The following is a 14467-nucleotide window of genomic DNA, read 5'->3' as shown; positions in this document are numbered from 1 at the left end:
AGATTTATTGTCGTCATTTTAACAGTCTGAAAATATAATTATACATGAATTAGCCAACATTCTATTCAAGCAAGGCTGAGACATGTAATATAATGCAATATGGAAACAAAGAAACACAAATCTGAGAGGGTCACTATATACAGAGTTTAAATATATATATATATATATATATATATATATATATATATATATATATATATATATATATATATATATATAAAATCAAATGGCAATGATGTTTACATCATTTTTAATTTCAACATCATATGGCATCTGATGAAAGTGAATTATTTCCAAATGATTCCCCAACCAGGACCATGTCTTACATGACATACTGTGTACGCTCGATACCCTACTTCTGCAAAAATGTACATCCAATATAAATGTAGTTAATAAAGGGAATAATTTACATCGTGTGGGAACACGTATGTGTCACGCTCAGCAAGAGACATCCGACATGACTGTGAGCTTCAGTTACTCTTAAATGTCACAGATTCATGCTCTGCTCACATTTCAAATGTTACTCACAAACATTCAACACAGCTTTCCCACATTTCAATATTTAACCCCAAATTGATGAACCCAAGCCCAACAAATGTGTGACTCCTAGGAATGTTTGGAAACCTGGAACTGGAAGGAACAGCTTAGAAACTATGAATAAAATTAGCTGTATAATTATCAACCTTCCGTATCTACTCAAATGTGAATTATATAGTACATTGTGTAAGTCTGGTTCATCTTATTATAATCAGATGTTTGAGTATTGAGACCGGACGCTTCACACTTGCAGCTGCAGATCATGAATACACAGCTGACATTATCTAAGGAACTAGTACATTTTAATGTTACGGCTGTTTCTGGCAGACAGAGAGCAGTCTGTATTCTGTAAGCAGATCTGCTCATCAAAGATTTATCCTCTAGGTTAGTGGGGTGAAGGTCGGAACAGGACGCAGGACAATCTGATGTCCTCTCTCTACCTTTGCAATATTCAGTGTGCAGATGAGACATCTGGATGCTGAACTTCACATGTGCATGTTCTTGTTGTTGTTGTTTTCTAGAAAGGCCATGTTCAAAAAGAAACCTAGCAGGATTGTTCTCACATTGTTTGTCTTTTGTTTTTCACCGAAATTCCTGGGTCCTGGGTCCAAATGTGCTTAATAATACATGACATCATGCTCGATACACACATTATGCAACACATGCACGCAACAATTCACATTCATGATCACGACAGCTTAACATTTAGGTCACATATAGAAAAATTTAAATTGGTTCATTTTTCCAGTGATATTTTGTGAAATTAAATTTGCACAGCTACATAATCTTTACATTATTTAAAATATCATATATACCAATAGTCCAAATGACAACACACTTACCTAAAGAAAGAGTTAGTTTGAGCAGTGTTAGGATTACAACTCTGGCAGTAAAATGAAGTCATTTAGAAAGTGCTTCGATGAGCTTGATAAAAAAAAAATATCCCATGGCTAAGATATGATATTGTCTACATACGGAATGCATTAGCTGCATCAGGAATTAATAAGCATTTGCCGAGTATGTCCATGCCACATTCAGATGACAACTGTAATAGAGCTACTTTTCCATTTATTACATAATGGTGAGTATGGCTAATGGAGGGAAAATAGATATGCAATGACCCATTGTAAAATGCTCACAAGTAGCCTGTTTCAATCTATCACAAACCTCTTTGTTTGAGCAACTCTTCTATGGGAAATAGCTGCGATTGATTTAGAGGAAAGCAAGTATAGATACTACAAGATAACCTTAGTTGAGTTAAGGACATATGCATTAATAGCAAGTGTCTTAAGCGAGGAGAATCAGCACATTGTCATAGTTATTGTTAGCACTAAAAGACCAAGAGTTTGTGTCAATGAGACTTTCAGTGGAGGGCGGTGAGTAATGCCACCCACGCTGAGCCTCAAAGCCGGTGTGGACAGCAGCAAATGGTCGGCATGGTCCTGTGTTTCTGGAGGTTGAAGACAGGGTGCAGACAGGGTGCAGAGGAGACAAGCTCTCCCCCGCTGTCCAGTGCAGGTTGGAGGATCAGGGACGGGGAAGGTGTTCAGTGAAGGCCTTGGGGGTGGGTGTGTGAGGGCGGAGGATTGGACGGGGAGACGGCCCAGTTCACTGTTTGGCTACATCCCCTTTCTTCAGAATGATCTGTCGCTGCCAGGGGGCCAGCTTGGTCTCGTCGTAACCCAGGTTCCGTAGTCGCTCCAGCTCCGTCTTCTCTTCCATCTCTTTCACCTGTTTGGCCTGCTGCTCTACTTTTCTAGATGCATCCATGAAGAAAGGTGGACAAAGGACCAGAAAAAAATAGAAGTTAGAATTGTAATGGAAGCTTTCATGAGGTTTTCTTGAAAAGGGAATTTGTAATAGGCCTTCTAAAAAACTATCTCACATTAAACCAGTTTAAATATTACAATATATAAACAATTAGTACTCTAGCTTGATTCTCTAATGTGTCTCCTAGTCATGCATCTTGTTCTCTATTTATTACACCACATGGCCAAAAGTGTTTGGACACCACCATCTCATTTGGGCATTAACATGCTACAGGGATTTGCTCCTGTTCAGCCACAAGAGCATTAAGGTCAGGCACTGATGTTGAGTGATAGAGTCTGGCTCGTAGTGGGGTTGAGGTCAGGGCTCCCTCCCTGCTGGTCAGTCTAGTTCTTCAAAACCAAACTGGGGACTGGAAACACTATGGACCTGGCTTTGTGGGCATGGGCATTGTCACGGTGAAACTGGAGAGGGGCTTTGTCACAAAGATGGGCTTGAATGACGCTGCATTACGATGTCTCTTCACTGGAACCAGAGGACATAGCCCTCACCATAAAAAAGCATCTTGCTCACATATGCCAAATGTCTGCTGTGGCAAATGTGTATTTGAACACTGAGGTCAGCAGGTTGAAGAAAAACAAAAGAATTGCGTAACATTACGTCATTCTGTTGATATAATGGGATTGGCTACTCAGCACATGTGGGAATAATTAGCAAAACGTTTATAACACATGAAAATTATAGCGGCAGTTGACTGAACCCGAAACAAAGAACCTTAGTAACAGTCAGCTATGCTTAACTGTCCTAATGTACTAAAACACGGCAATGTTAGCTACGTATTTCGATTCCTTTAATATCAGTAGATTTTAGACAACACTCGTAGGCATATCTGCCATTACTTACTCCACAATGCGACCTATAACAGCCTGCAAGAAGAGTGTTTTAAGGCCCAAAACACAGGTGAGTGTGGTGGTGTGGATGACTACTTTACAGCCTTAGCATGAGCCTAGCCATAGTGCCTGTTAGCTCATCTGTGAGAGCAAATAGATATGTGTTTAACTGTAATGTTTTACCCCCATGGGCTTTATCACCACACCATGACATAATGTGACCATTTGTGGCCACTAGATAGAAGACTTGATTTCAAAGGTATTGTCTCTAGTTATGAAATTCTGGAGACTTGTTCTCCAATCATCAAGGTTAATGTAAATATTACTGTGTGGAATAAATAATGTTTTCTTACCTTTTTTGTTCCCTGCCACATCAGGAGGACATAAGCAGAAGAAGAAAAGGTGTAAATATCTTAAACGGCAACAACAAGTTATTCAACGAGTCAAAACAAGTAGGACACTATTATAAGGCTGACCAATGACAAAACAAAACAGGGAATATTATACAAGCAACAGTAAGTGGAGATGACTGTAATGGAACTGGTAATTAGAAGGTTGTAACAAGACAAATTTGTCATCTTTTCTTCCAGACGTCTCGCGTTCTGTCATTTCATAATTAAACCATCTTGAGTTAAATGCATCTAATACTGTAGACCAAACCCCATGCGCTAGTCAAAACACTTTTGTTTAGGTTTAACACTCAGACCCCAGTGCAGGCACCCTTGATTTTTATAATCTCTCATCTAAATAGACACTTGCCAGTTTTCTTAAAGGAAAACTTTGCTTACAAACTATCTTAACACATGTCTGTACCTGAGTAAACTGTATAAACAACAGATTCAGTTACTGCTTGAGTTGCATTAATGGAAAAGCGGCTTTATACCATATGTCTTTGTACATAATTTACAGCGAGCACTGATGCCAGAAATGCTAGATCTGGCATCAGAAACAAGACTTTGAGTTCTGCAGTGAATTAGCAGGATTTCTTTGAGTGAATATAATCACTGATAATAAATGTCCACATCAACTGCATCAATTGTTGAAGCTAACAGGTGTCAGGCAGGGCATGAAATACGGCTAATGAAATGGATCAATACAATAGCGTTGTGTAGAAGGGCCTCTCACAATAGCCAAACAGCTCAAAAGCATGCCATTCAATAATTAGTATTGTTTGAATGCCTCATCTTACCCGAACACTGGCCACAAAGAGATACACTTGTTAATCAAAACCGTAGAGGACGTATACTTCCATCAAGATACTGCGTTATCTTACACTGTGATGCATCTCAAGATTGTCTCAGGCATATTAGGTTGACTTCAGCATCATGTACAGCCTCCAGATCTCTCTTTGGATGAGACAACATTGATAAAACTCTGCAGGAACTGTGTGACGCTATTGCATCATCACCGAATAAATCTCTGGATTATTTCCAGCCTGTTGTTAAAATATAATTCAGGTTTAACTGCAGTTGAGAGAGAATCCTCACTGGTACGATACCTTGGCTCAGTCTACCTAATAAAGTGGACCTAGAGTATGTCTGAAAATTGGAAAAACATATTATGGTACAAATAATGATCATTTTAGCATGACCCTCCCGTCATTGCTTCCAAGGTTATCTTTGTTAAGAGATACACAAACACACTAACATATTTGAACTCAATGAGCGCAATCTCCTCCTTCTGGGCCAGGATATAATCAATATGGTACAAGATGAAACAAACAACAGACGTGCAGAGCAACACAGCTTCGTTACTCACCTCTCTTCGTCCATTTTCTTCTTCATCATGTCTCTCCTCCAGGCCGGCATCGATGCCAGGCGTGCAGCCTCTTCCTCAACCTGTGGAGGGACAGAGATAGGAGCCCATGCCAGTCAGTAAAGAATTTGATCTATAACAGCTGAAATTATTAGAACAATACAAATAACCTAAAACACAAATTAATTGGTGTTCAATGCAATAAACGGTCTCCCACAGTTCACACAATTCACATGTGTAAAAACAAAGTCATCAAACACTCATTTCAGTTTTTAAATACTTACATCAATTTTTGTTGCGGTAAATTGGCTTTTCCGTGGTCTTACTCTGCAAAGTTATTCACTCAATAAACCTGCCTACTGAAACTTGAGTTACCTAGGGTTGTTGTAATACTATGGCGGTTGTGAGAAATTGTTAGGTCAAGGGCTTTGAAAACCTCAATCAAAGGTGGTATTGATGTGCTTCATGCTTGTAGTCTCGCAAAAAGCCTCTCTACATGCTGGAGAGAGCAGGAAAACACCTGCATAGAAAATCTGTAATGAAACGTTACACATTGTCAAATGTCAAACCCTTGACAAATGGCATTTATAGAAGGGCGTATATAGAGCATATAGCGTACTGTGTAAACAGATGTATGTACTTATAACAGCAAATAGAGCACACACAGACACAATAGGTTCTCTTCTCCTATTTCTGTCAAATAAGATAAAGCCTTCTAAATGGACAGGACACTGTTTTACAGGACATTTTGGCAGATGGCGCACACAAATGGTAACTGGATCCTTTTCTCTCTTTCAGGCTGTAATTGGAGGTAGAGTGGGGGGAGAGAAAGATGGCAGCAATCTTGGATTTCTCATCTTCACCTGACGAGATAGATTACCCTTTCACTTGCCCCGGCAAACATTATCCCAGGTAAGATTATATACACAGTACATTTTTAATGATTCCCCCGGGAATTACAGAGCAAGAAAAATCAAAACAAATATTAGTTGATCGATTTGCTATGAAGTGCGGAACTGCACATGTGAGATGGTAATTAATAAAATGTCAATTGTGGTGTTGTATTGCTACTGGAACAACTGTTATTTACTACTGTTCATCCAAAGATGTCATCAAAGATGTACTTGTGTTTGGTAGTAAAATGGGTCATATACTCCATTCAATACCAGCTATGTTGTATGATCAGCAGGAAAGGGATATGCACAAATAATTAGAGTATGCAGTGTTGAGTTAGTACATCCATACAAACCAACTTGCGTTAGTGGAAGTAGTTTTTTTAAACCTCTAAGCTTAGCAAAGTTACTGTATGCACTGCCCATTTAACTTGCATTTAATCAGTCACATTAACATTAATATCATTAATGAAATCATCTGCCCACACAACAGAGGATGTATTTTAGAGGAAACTAGAGCACTGACTGGAGACCAGATGAACATGGAGAGAACATGCAAACTCCGCACAAGATTCAAACCTGTCCTGTTGGAAATTCAGTTCTGTTACCCAGCCTATACCCAGTGGAACTCAAAAAGGTTGTTCCATTTTATAACGGGTTCATGTCTTCCTTTGTGCCAACAGACTGCATCTGTGTGAGCCAGAGGGTGTAGCCAATACATTGCAATAGCCTGGCAAGCATCTATTACAATCAATGATATTGATAGATGAAAATATTGTTAACAGGCAAGTTTCTCAAAATTCCCAACAATCCTCTGAGGAACAAGTTCTGAATTCACGTTAATCAGCAACATTCATCTGGCTAATAGCAGTAAAAGGGATGTTGACCTTGATACTTACAGGCAACATTGTGATATTTGAGAAATCATGTGTTGGTAGTAGCTGGCAACTTGTGTCGTGTTATTGCTGGCATTTTAAAGGAATAGCTTATTAGCTACTCGTATTATGTTCTTGTGGGTCGCTGTTAGTCATAAATTTGGCATTGCGAGTCCGATTCAGTCTTGGTGTGGATACAGACTACAACGGGATATCTATGTCATGCCTGAGCAGACCTCTGCTTGAATCAACTATAAACAGTTACACAACCTGTTGCCAGTTTTGTACAGTATAGTTTTAGATTTAATAAAATCTTTCCATGTGGTTTCCTAGACAATGAAGTCTTTGTTATGTTTTATTTGCTAGTGCGCTCCATTGTCTGGACTTAGTGTTGACTTAACGGTCAATTGCATATGTATAAGCAGTTCTGTAAATACAAATAAATTGACCATGTGCAGTGTGCAAGCTTGGTAGATTACAAGTGCACTCTATAACTTAAATGTAGTATCAAAAACATTTACCACACACTCAATACTGTGCAATAGATTCACCAAATCTATAACAAATACTGTACATAAATGCAAATCTATGTATAGGCCGTTAAGTTTACCAGCTGACTGCCTTCCTTTTTGGGCTGTGAGTTGATGAAGATTCACTGTAACCTCCTTATGCCTCCTGTAAGCCACAGATAGCATGACAGCGGGTGGTGCTAAGAGGGTTATTCGAAGGTAATCTTGATGGAGACAGAAGAGACACTATGAGCATAGTGTGGTTCTTCACTGCTGCAAACGTCGCCACGGAGGATTACGCAATCGGTGGTAGACAATAGCTCCTTCATTGGTACATACTGTATATCAGATAATTTAAATATTATGTCAGCCGTGTTTGTCTGTTGAGTAACCCCTACAGTTGAAGTAGAATGTTTTAGGAAAGAACTACTGAAGTCATGTAATCACAAAAATGTCAACAAACTTTATTTCCATCAGGAATGTAGAAACCAAATAATAAAGGATCACACATATAAATTATGGAAAGCTTGACCAGATCTCTCAAAAACACTCAAATTATAAACAGAGTAACAAAAACGAAGGAACTGACGATTACAATCCTTGATTTGATGTTTAACTTAGTTGATAACAGCTTTGTCAAATGAATTCTTAAATTTGCTGACAGAAATTTGCATTTTGTTTTTGCAATTTTGAGCTGTGAATTACTAATGAAAAAGCTCATATCTGTTTCTCCAAGCCTTGCATTTACCATTCCTGTTCATCCTCTATACTGTTCAATCAGTCTATACTGATTTTTATAAACAAAAGCACACCGCTTAAAGACAAGGACCATCTGTGAACCACAAAGTAACCATAAACTCTTGCAAACCCACTAAACTTTCTTTGCCTTTGCTTTCAAAAGATCCATTAAATGATTTTAATGTGTTTCCCTCTTACTGGGTATCAAGAATGAATTGATTTTATTAGAAATAAAATCAGTATTTTATTTCTAGTCTGCAAAGATTTACCAGTTATGTCTTTCATTACAAAGATGTCTTGAACAAATGCACTAAATAACTTTTATGGCAAATCTTTTGCTTTTAATAACTTCCCTAGAAGTAGTGTGCCATGGCAGTCAATCATATTAGATTAAAAAAGCTCTTGGTTCAACACAATTCAAAAATATATGCTTGTAACAAATGTGTGTGTCTATTGACATCACATGCTTTCTTTTCGTCCACTTCAGCATATACAAAAGGTAAAGTCAGTACAGCTAAGTGGATGCTCTTTGCTTTTCTGCAGTTAAGTCCCTTATGTGACATGCGCCTAAAAGCTAACACACCAGATTAGTTTCCTTTCTAAGCATACTCCACTTTGCAGGTTAGTTTACCTGATCCTGCTTTTTATGCATTTCCTGTCTGGTTGTACAGGTAAACTGGTCTTTTAGTGAACCCTTAGTCCACATTATTGTTAGATATCAAAAAGCTCAGCTTCCTTCTCTTTCCAAAAGGCAAAGCTTCGGTCAATGTATCTGATGATCTCCTCATTGCTGAACTCTTTCAGCTCATAGATCACTTTAATTGAGTCTTCATTATGTTCATCCCTGGGTGGAGGTTTATCAACATCAGGTTCTTCTATGATTTTAACAGTAAGAAGAACATCTTTCTCTGGATCTGGTCCTGTGCTTTCTGTTGTGTCCTGCAGTGTCTCAGCAGTGTGTTGTTCAGTTTCGGTTGTCAAGCTCTGCACATGGTCCTGCTCTGACCTTTTTCCATTAGGAACTACTGCCTCATTTGATGATATCTGCTCACTGTTTTTTAAATCCCCCTGAGTATGTTCCTCCATTGAATTCTGCAGGGTTCCCTGCACCACACACTGGCCATTGTTCGATATCCCAGCAGGTGCAACAGGTGATGATGTTTGAGAAACATTTGGTTGTGAGGTTGGTGGAGCAAGATGGGTAGGTGGTGGAGGAGGTGGAGGATGAGAAGGTGGGGGAGGGAGTGGCTCCTGCATAATGGACATGTCAGGAGACATAGAATGTAGAGAAGCCGTCATCACACCTCCCCCATCATTTGAGTCTCCAAAATACTTGTGTTTTATGTCTTCAAAACCATCCGCCCAGTCTCGCTTCCCTCTCTCAATTTCCTCCATAACCTCCTTGTGAAACTGCCTTATGACGTCCCATTTATGGCTGCCAAGACGGTCAAACATCTCGTAGCACAAGAGGTGGCGGAATTTGCGTTCACTGCGAGACATGTTCATTTCCAACAACTGGAAGTATCCAAGCATGAAGAGGTCAAGGGTTAGGCTTTTATAACTCACAGGAGAGCCGTTGATGTGTGGCAAGAAGTGCTCTGGCCAGTAGATCATCTGCGCACGACTCAGCCTGCGGATCTGGCGTGTGGGCACTTGACTCATAATTGTCCTCCAGTGGCCAATCAGATTCCCTACTACCTGCTTTGACTTCATGAAAAGGAGGAGTTTATCGTCTTCGCTCTGCATTTCACCACCGATCTGTGCACTAAATTGGTTGTAGTCCTCCCAGCCCACGTCTAAATGACTTCCTCTCCTACCAGTATGTTTAGTCCGGTACGTTTCAGAGATGGTGTACTTTCGCCAGTGTTCAAGGAACAGGAAGACAATTCTTTCTTTCCTCATTTCAATGCATTCCTGGACATAGCTTAGATCTGTCTGAACCTCCAAGCTTCTTGTTAATTGACCATTATTTAAAACGGGGTCTGCAGAAAGAACCTGATTGAAGTGTTCAATGTTAGTTGGAGCCATTACCTCAGAGGGCGCATACGTCTTAGGAGCATGAAAAGCGATAATAACTGGCTCTTCAACAAGTGGTAAGACTGATTCTTCCACTAATGGTAGAATCATCCCATTGGTATGGGACTGAGGGACCTCGGCAGAGGAACAAGGGACATCATCCTCACAAATTGTCTCTGGACGATAACTAGACTGACTGACCACAGGGAGTGACCTTTTGCGCTTGTACACCCTATTTGCATTGTTATCTAGAGACTGCTCATTCTGAATTTCATAATTGGCCTTGAGGTTCTTCACTGAAACTCCACACTGCTTTATCTCCTTCTCTACATCCTCTCTTGTTGAGAAGGACTGAGATCGTCCAATTAAGCCAGTGCCAACGGATCCTCCTAGTTCCGATTGACCTGGGCTCACATTCCTTGCCTCTTCTTGAGAATATCCAGGACATATTAGATCCAAGATGTCTATCTCTTTCCCCCCCAGGGTGGCAAGAAGAATGGCCATACTCTTGAGCAGGGTAGAAATCTTGCTGCACCAGGCTGGAAGATCTTCAGCTTGGCCATGTACCTGCTTTGGATTGACTGAGAAATGCCCTTGATTGAGGGCAGCAGAAACTGGAAGGAGCTGGTGAAGCTCCCGCTCCAGTTCTTCAAGCTCCTTCTCAACTTCTGAAACCTTGTGCATGACTTGCAGGTTCTCAATTTGTTTCTCAATAAGATTGAGGTCATCCTCTGTCATCAGTTCCCCAAATGGGCCCAAAATGGCATTGTGGATATGGGAGTAGTGCCATTCCTGAGGCTGGTAGTGTCCGCTTGCCGCAAACTAAATCAGAGGCCAAAGGAGACCAAAAGACAAGAACAAAGGGAAGGAAGGGGGGGGGGGGGATTCCTTCAGCTCAAAGTTCCTGGTGTGAACACACGTTTCACTTCAAATCCATCTCGACACACATGATTTACATGGATTAAGTGGTGCAATGGCACTGCCTCATTACAAGCACAGGACTTTTAATTTTCAGTAAAGGAGAACAGAGAAAGCTTTGTCCTTTTTGTATGTGTGTGTGTGTGTGTGTGTGTATATATATAATATAATATTATATATATATATATATATATATATATATATATATATATATATATATATATATATATATATATATATATATGACTGATCTCTCCCATTGTCAGTTTTTACAGTCTTGGTTAGTTAACTACACAAATGCTGAATATTCTGCTTTTACTGCCATCCAGCAGTTAAGTCTTTCATGTATCTGCGTCTGAAATATGTTGTAATACTGCACTGTAGAGCAGTGTTACAACACTGTCGTGTTCTGGCACTAGTGCAACAGATAGACACACTTCAGTCCACACCAAACGGTGATGGTAAACCACACTGGGTGTGGTTGGAGGTGCAGCAGAGTTGAAACTGTCAACCTGAAGACGTTAGTGCAAAAAAAAAAAATTCTGATTAAGGGACTTGGTATGGAATACCTTTAAACGTATCATGATTTTCCTCAGGAAAAAACAAAAAATAGTATTTAGTCATTTTGTTATTATGTGGTGGACCTGTAGTGTGAATGGGCTTGGCATCACACCACTGAATCAGCATGTATCAACTTGGAGCCACAAAACTCCATCATCAAACACAAGCCCACACTGAAAATCCAAAGTGTGTTAATGTCGTGATGGGCATTGTAGTCAAGTATTGAATTCACTGCACCCCAAAGAGTCTCTTTGCTACTAATAAAGACTGTAAATATGAAAAAAGAAACATGCATAGAAATTAATCAAGAAACAAAGAAATTTGAAAATTAGTACATATATGGATGACTACATGTAGAGCTAGTTAGGTCCAATGTTGTTTCATAAAATTAGTAATAAGTTATCTTTTGTATTTTTTACAGGGGAAAATATATCACTAAAATATGTTCAGCTTAGTTTACTACTTTTAGGCATGACAGCCAGTTAGACATACCAATAGATCATCACCGTCACTAAAAGACATTGTAGACAAAGCTCGTTCATTTAAGAGTATAAGATTGTTCAGATTACTAAACGTATGAATTACTAATTATCTTGTTTAAATTCACATCATATCAACACACTGCATTGACCACTAGATTACTAGATGTCATTGAACCTCATTAACCAAATGTTGGATATTTCTTCCTAAAACCCACTTTTCACAAAGATCCTGACATTCACCAATGTTTTCATATTTGGGATTTGTTCAGAATTTACACATATTCAAGAGCTCACAGCTGAGATGTTGCAAATAATTGGAATAATAGTTTTTTTGTGTTATCTTTAATTCTACAGTTTAACAACATGGGATTCAAATTACAATATTTTCTTTAAATAAGTATTTTCATTATTTTATAAAGCATTATGGTCTTTTTAAAATAAATAAACACTACACTAACACTTCAACACTGAATGAATAATAGCATCTCATGCATCTTTTTAGTGTTATTTTACGCTACTACAACACTATTGCGCTACTGAATATATAAATTTGGCATACACTCCTGCAGAAGTACCTCCACTTCAGAACTATTATTTTTTTTTTTCCTTTGGAGGATTAGGTGTAATTTTAGTAGAAATAATTTATTTTGTTTCCTTATTGACAATTTTCCTAAAAAGAATGCACATAAAAAAATTAAAATATGGCAGTAATTTAAAGGGAAAACAAAAAATAACCAAAAAGGTGTTGGCTAAAGCTGGAGCTTATTATACCCACCCAATCAGGATGGTGTCATCTAGCATTCGTAGTAAAAACTATGGAAAATAATGCGTCGTAATTCGTAGATATCCCTCGAAATGTTTTCGTATGATATCCATGCATTCATGAATGAGGACGTATAAAGTGTGCTAAAGCGCACACAGGGTGGGAGGGAAGTTGGATGGGTCCAACAAACAGCAACCTTTAAGCCAGGAGATGGCAATCTATTACTAAACCTAACTAAGTGCTTTTGTTGCCTAAGCCTAACCAAGTAGTTTTGTTGCCTAAACCTTACTGAGTTTCCTGTGAAGACGGAAGTTTATTTTGAAAAGACCGTATGTGTGTAACGAGCGGAAATTGATGTGTGTTGCAGGCTTCAAACCATTGTATGAGGATACGTTGACCCAATAGGCAACCCTCTTACTACCAGGTTTATAAACTGGAAACAAAAACAAAGTTCTAAATGTTTCAAACAAAAAAAACGTCCTCAGTTTTGTGTTTACCGCTTTATCTTTAAACTTTCTTTTTTATTTTATTTTTTATTTTTATTTTTTAGAGTGCACAACACATTTCACAACTATACATTTCATGCCCTTTCATGCAGATTGGCAGAGTGCTTACCTATGCTAATTAGGTTTAACTGGCACAAGCTTTCGCTTTACGAGGGCAATGGGATTCATCCTTATACGTACAAAGGTATAAACAATTATCCTGTTTAACATGTGTTGAATCTGATGTAGACTTTTCTTAGGACCTTTCTTAAGAACAAATTTAGAAACAAACTTAAGATATTGGTGAATGGGGCCCCTTGATTCTAAAGCCAGATAATTACATTTAGAAGCTTTATTGTGAAACAAGTTCAGTGTTCTGACTGAAACCTTTGTGAAAAACTTAGGCCATTTTATTTGGTTTCAAGATACGTGTAAGGCAGGTGAAGGCAATTAAATTGTAAAAATGCTCAAAAGCGATCAAGTCCCTCACTGCATCTCATTTGACAGTACAAGAAAAACTCTATCACACGATCAGGAAAGCAAAGATGCTAAATGAAAGTGTAGTCTCAACTCCCATTGGCTGTTTTTCCCTCACAAACTGTTTAATTGACAAGTCAACAAAGACAGCAAAACACATGTCATGCATGAATACTAAAATTACATTCATACAACCTCATTTTTCAAAATCACAAAAATGAACACTGAAATCCAAGCAACAGCTATCCCCTTTGTGTTGTTATTTTTTTCAAACTGAGCCATATATAACCCAGAGCATTTAAATGTACCAGACCACAAATGGGATAGCTAAGACACAATAAAACTTCTAGATCTTTCCACGGCCATGCAACATCATGCCTACCTTGCGCTTGTGCTCCTCCTCCTCTTGCATCTTGACCTGAAGCTTTCGCACCATCACCTGTCTCTTCCATTCAGGGATCGCTTTCCCATGTTCGTCATGAGTGGGCACTAGCGCTTCCACATCTGCAAGGCTCATCTTCCGCCCCGACTCTGCTCCACCACTGTTCCCATTAATAACTGCATTGGAGGACAGTTGCTCATAGCTAGCAGAAGTCGACATGGTCCTGGCGGATACAGACCCAGTAGGACTGGGACTGGGACTAGGGGTGGCGGGTGGTGAGGCGAGAGATGTATCGGATGGTGGAGGGGACGACGGCTTCGCTAGTGGGCTAGATGTGCGGGTCTCTGGTGGGGATGCGGTGTTTTCCTAGACAAAAAAAAGACACCAGTGGACAGGAAAACATGGTCTGTGACAAAACT

At 39.2% G+C, this 14467-nt stretch overlaps 1 protein-coding gene across 1 annotated transcript in view; it reads right to left on the bottom strand.

Annotated features, from left to right (window-relative positions):
- Positions 1-272: 272 nt before the first annotated feature.
- espn (espin) overlaps positions 273-14467 on the bottom strand; it is a 43340-nt gene continuing 29145 nt past the window's right edge. Inside the window, exons 11-14 of the mRNA XM_068733666.1 lie at positions 14049-14414; positions 4954-5032; positions 3548-3569; positions 273-2293 (exon numbers count right to left, since the gene is read on the bottom strand). Coding sequence (XP_068589767.1) covers positions 2146-2293; positions 3548-3569; positions 4954-5032; positions 14049-14414 — 615 coding nt within the window. The 3' untranslated portion in view covers positions 273-2145. The remainder of the gene's footprint in view (positions 2294-3547; positions 3570-4953; positions 5033-14048; positions 14415-14467) is intronic.

The sequence above is a fragment of the Cebidichthys violaceus genome, unplaced genomic scaffold, assembly GCF_023349555.1.
Source record: "Cebidichthys violaceus isolate CVI_PGR_0920_01 unplaced genomic scaffold, fCebVio1.0.p SCAF_6, whole genome shotgun sequence".
Taxonomy (NCBI): Eukaryota; Metazoa; Chordata; class Actinopteri; order Perciformes; family Stichaeidae; genus Cebidichthys; species Cebidichthys violaceus.
This window is presented reverse-complemented; position numbering and strand designations above follow the sequence as displayed.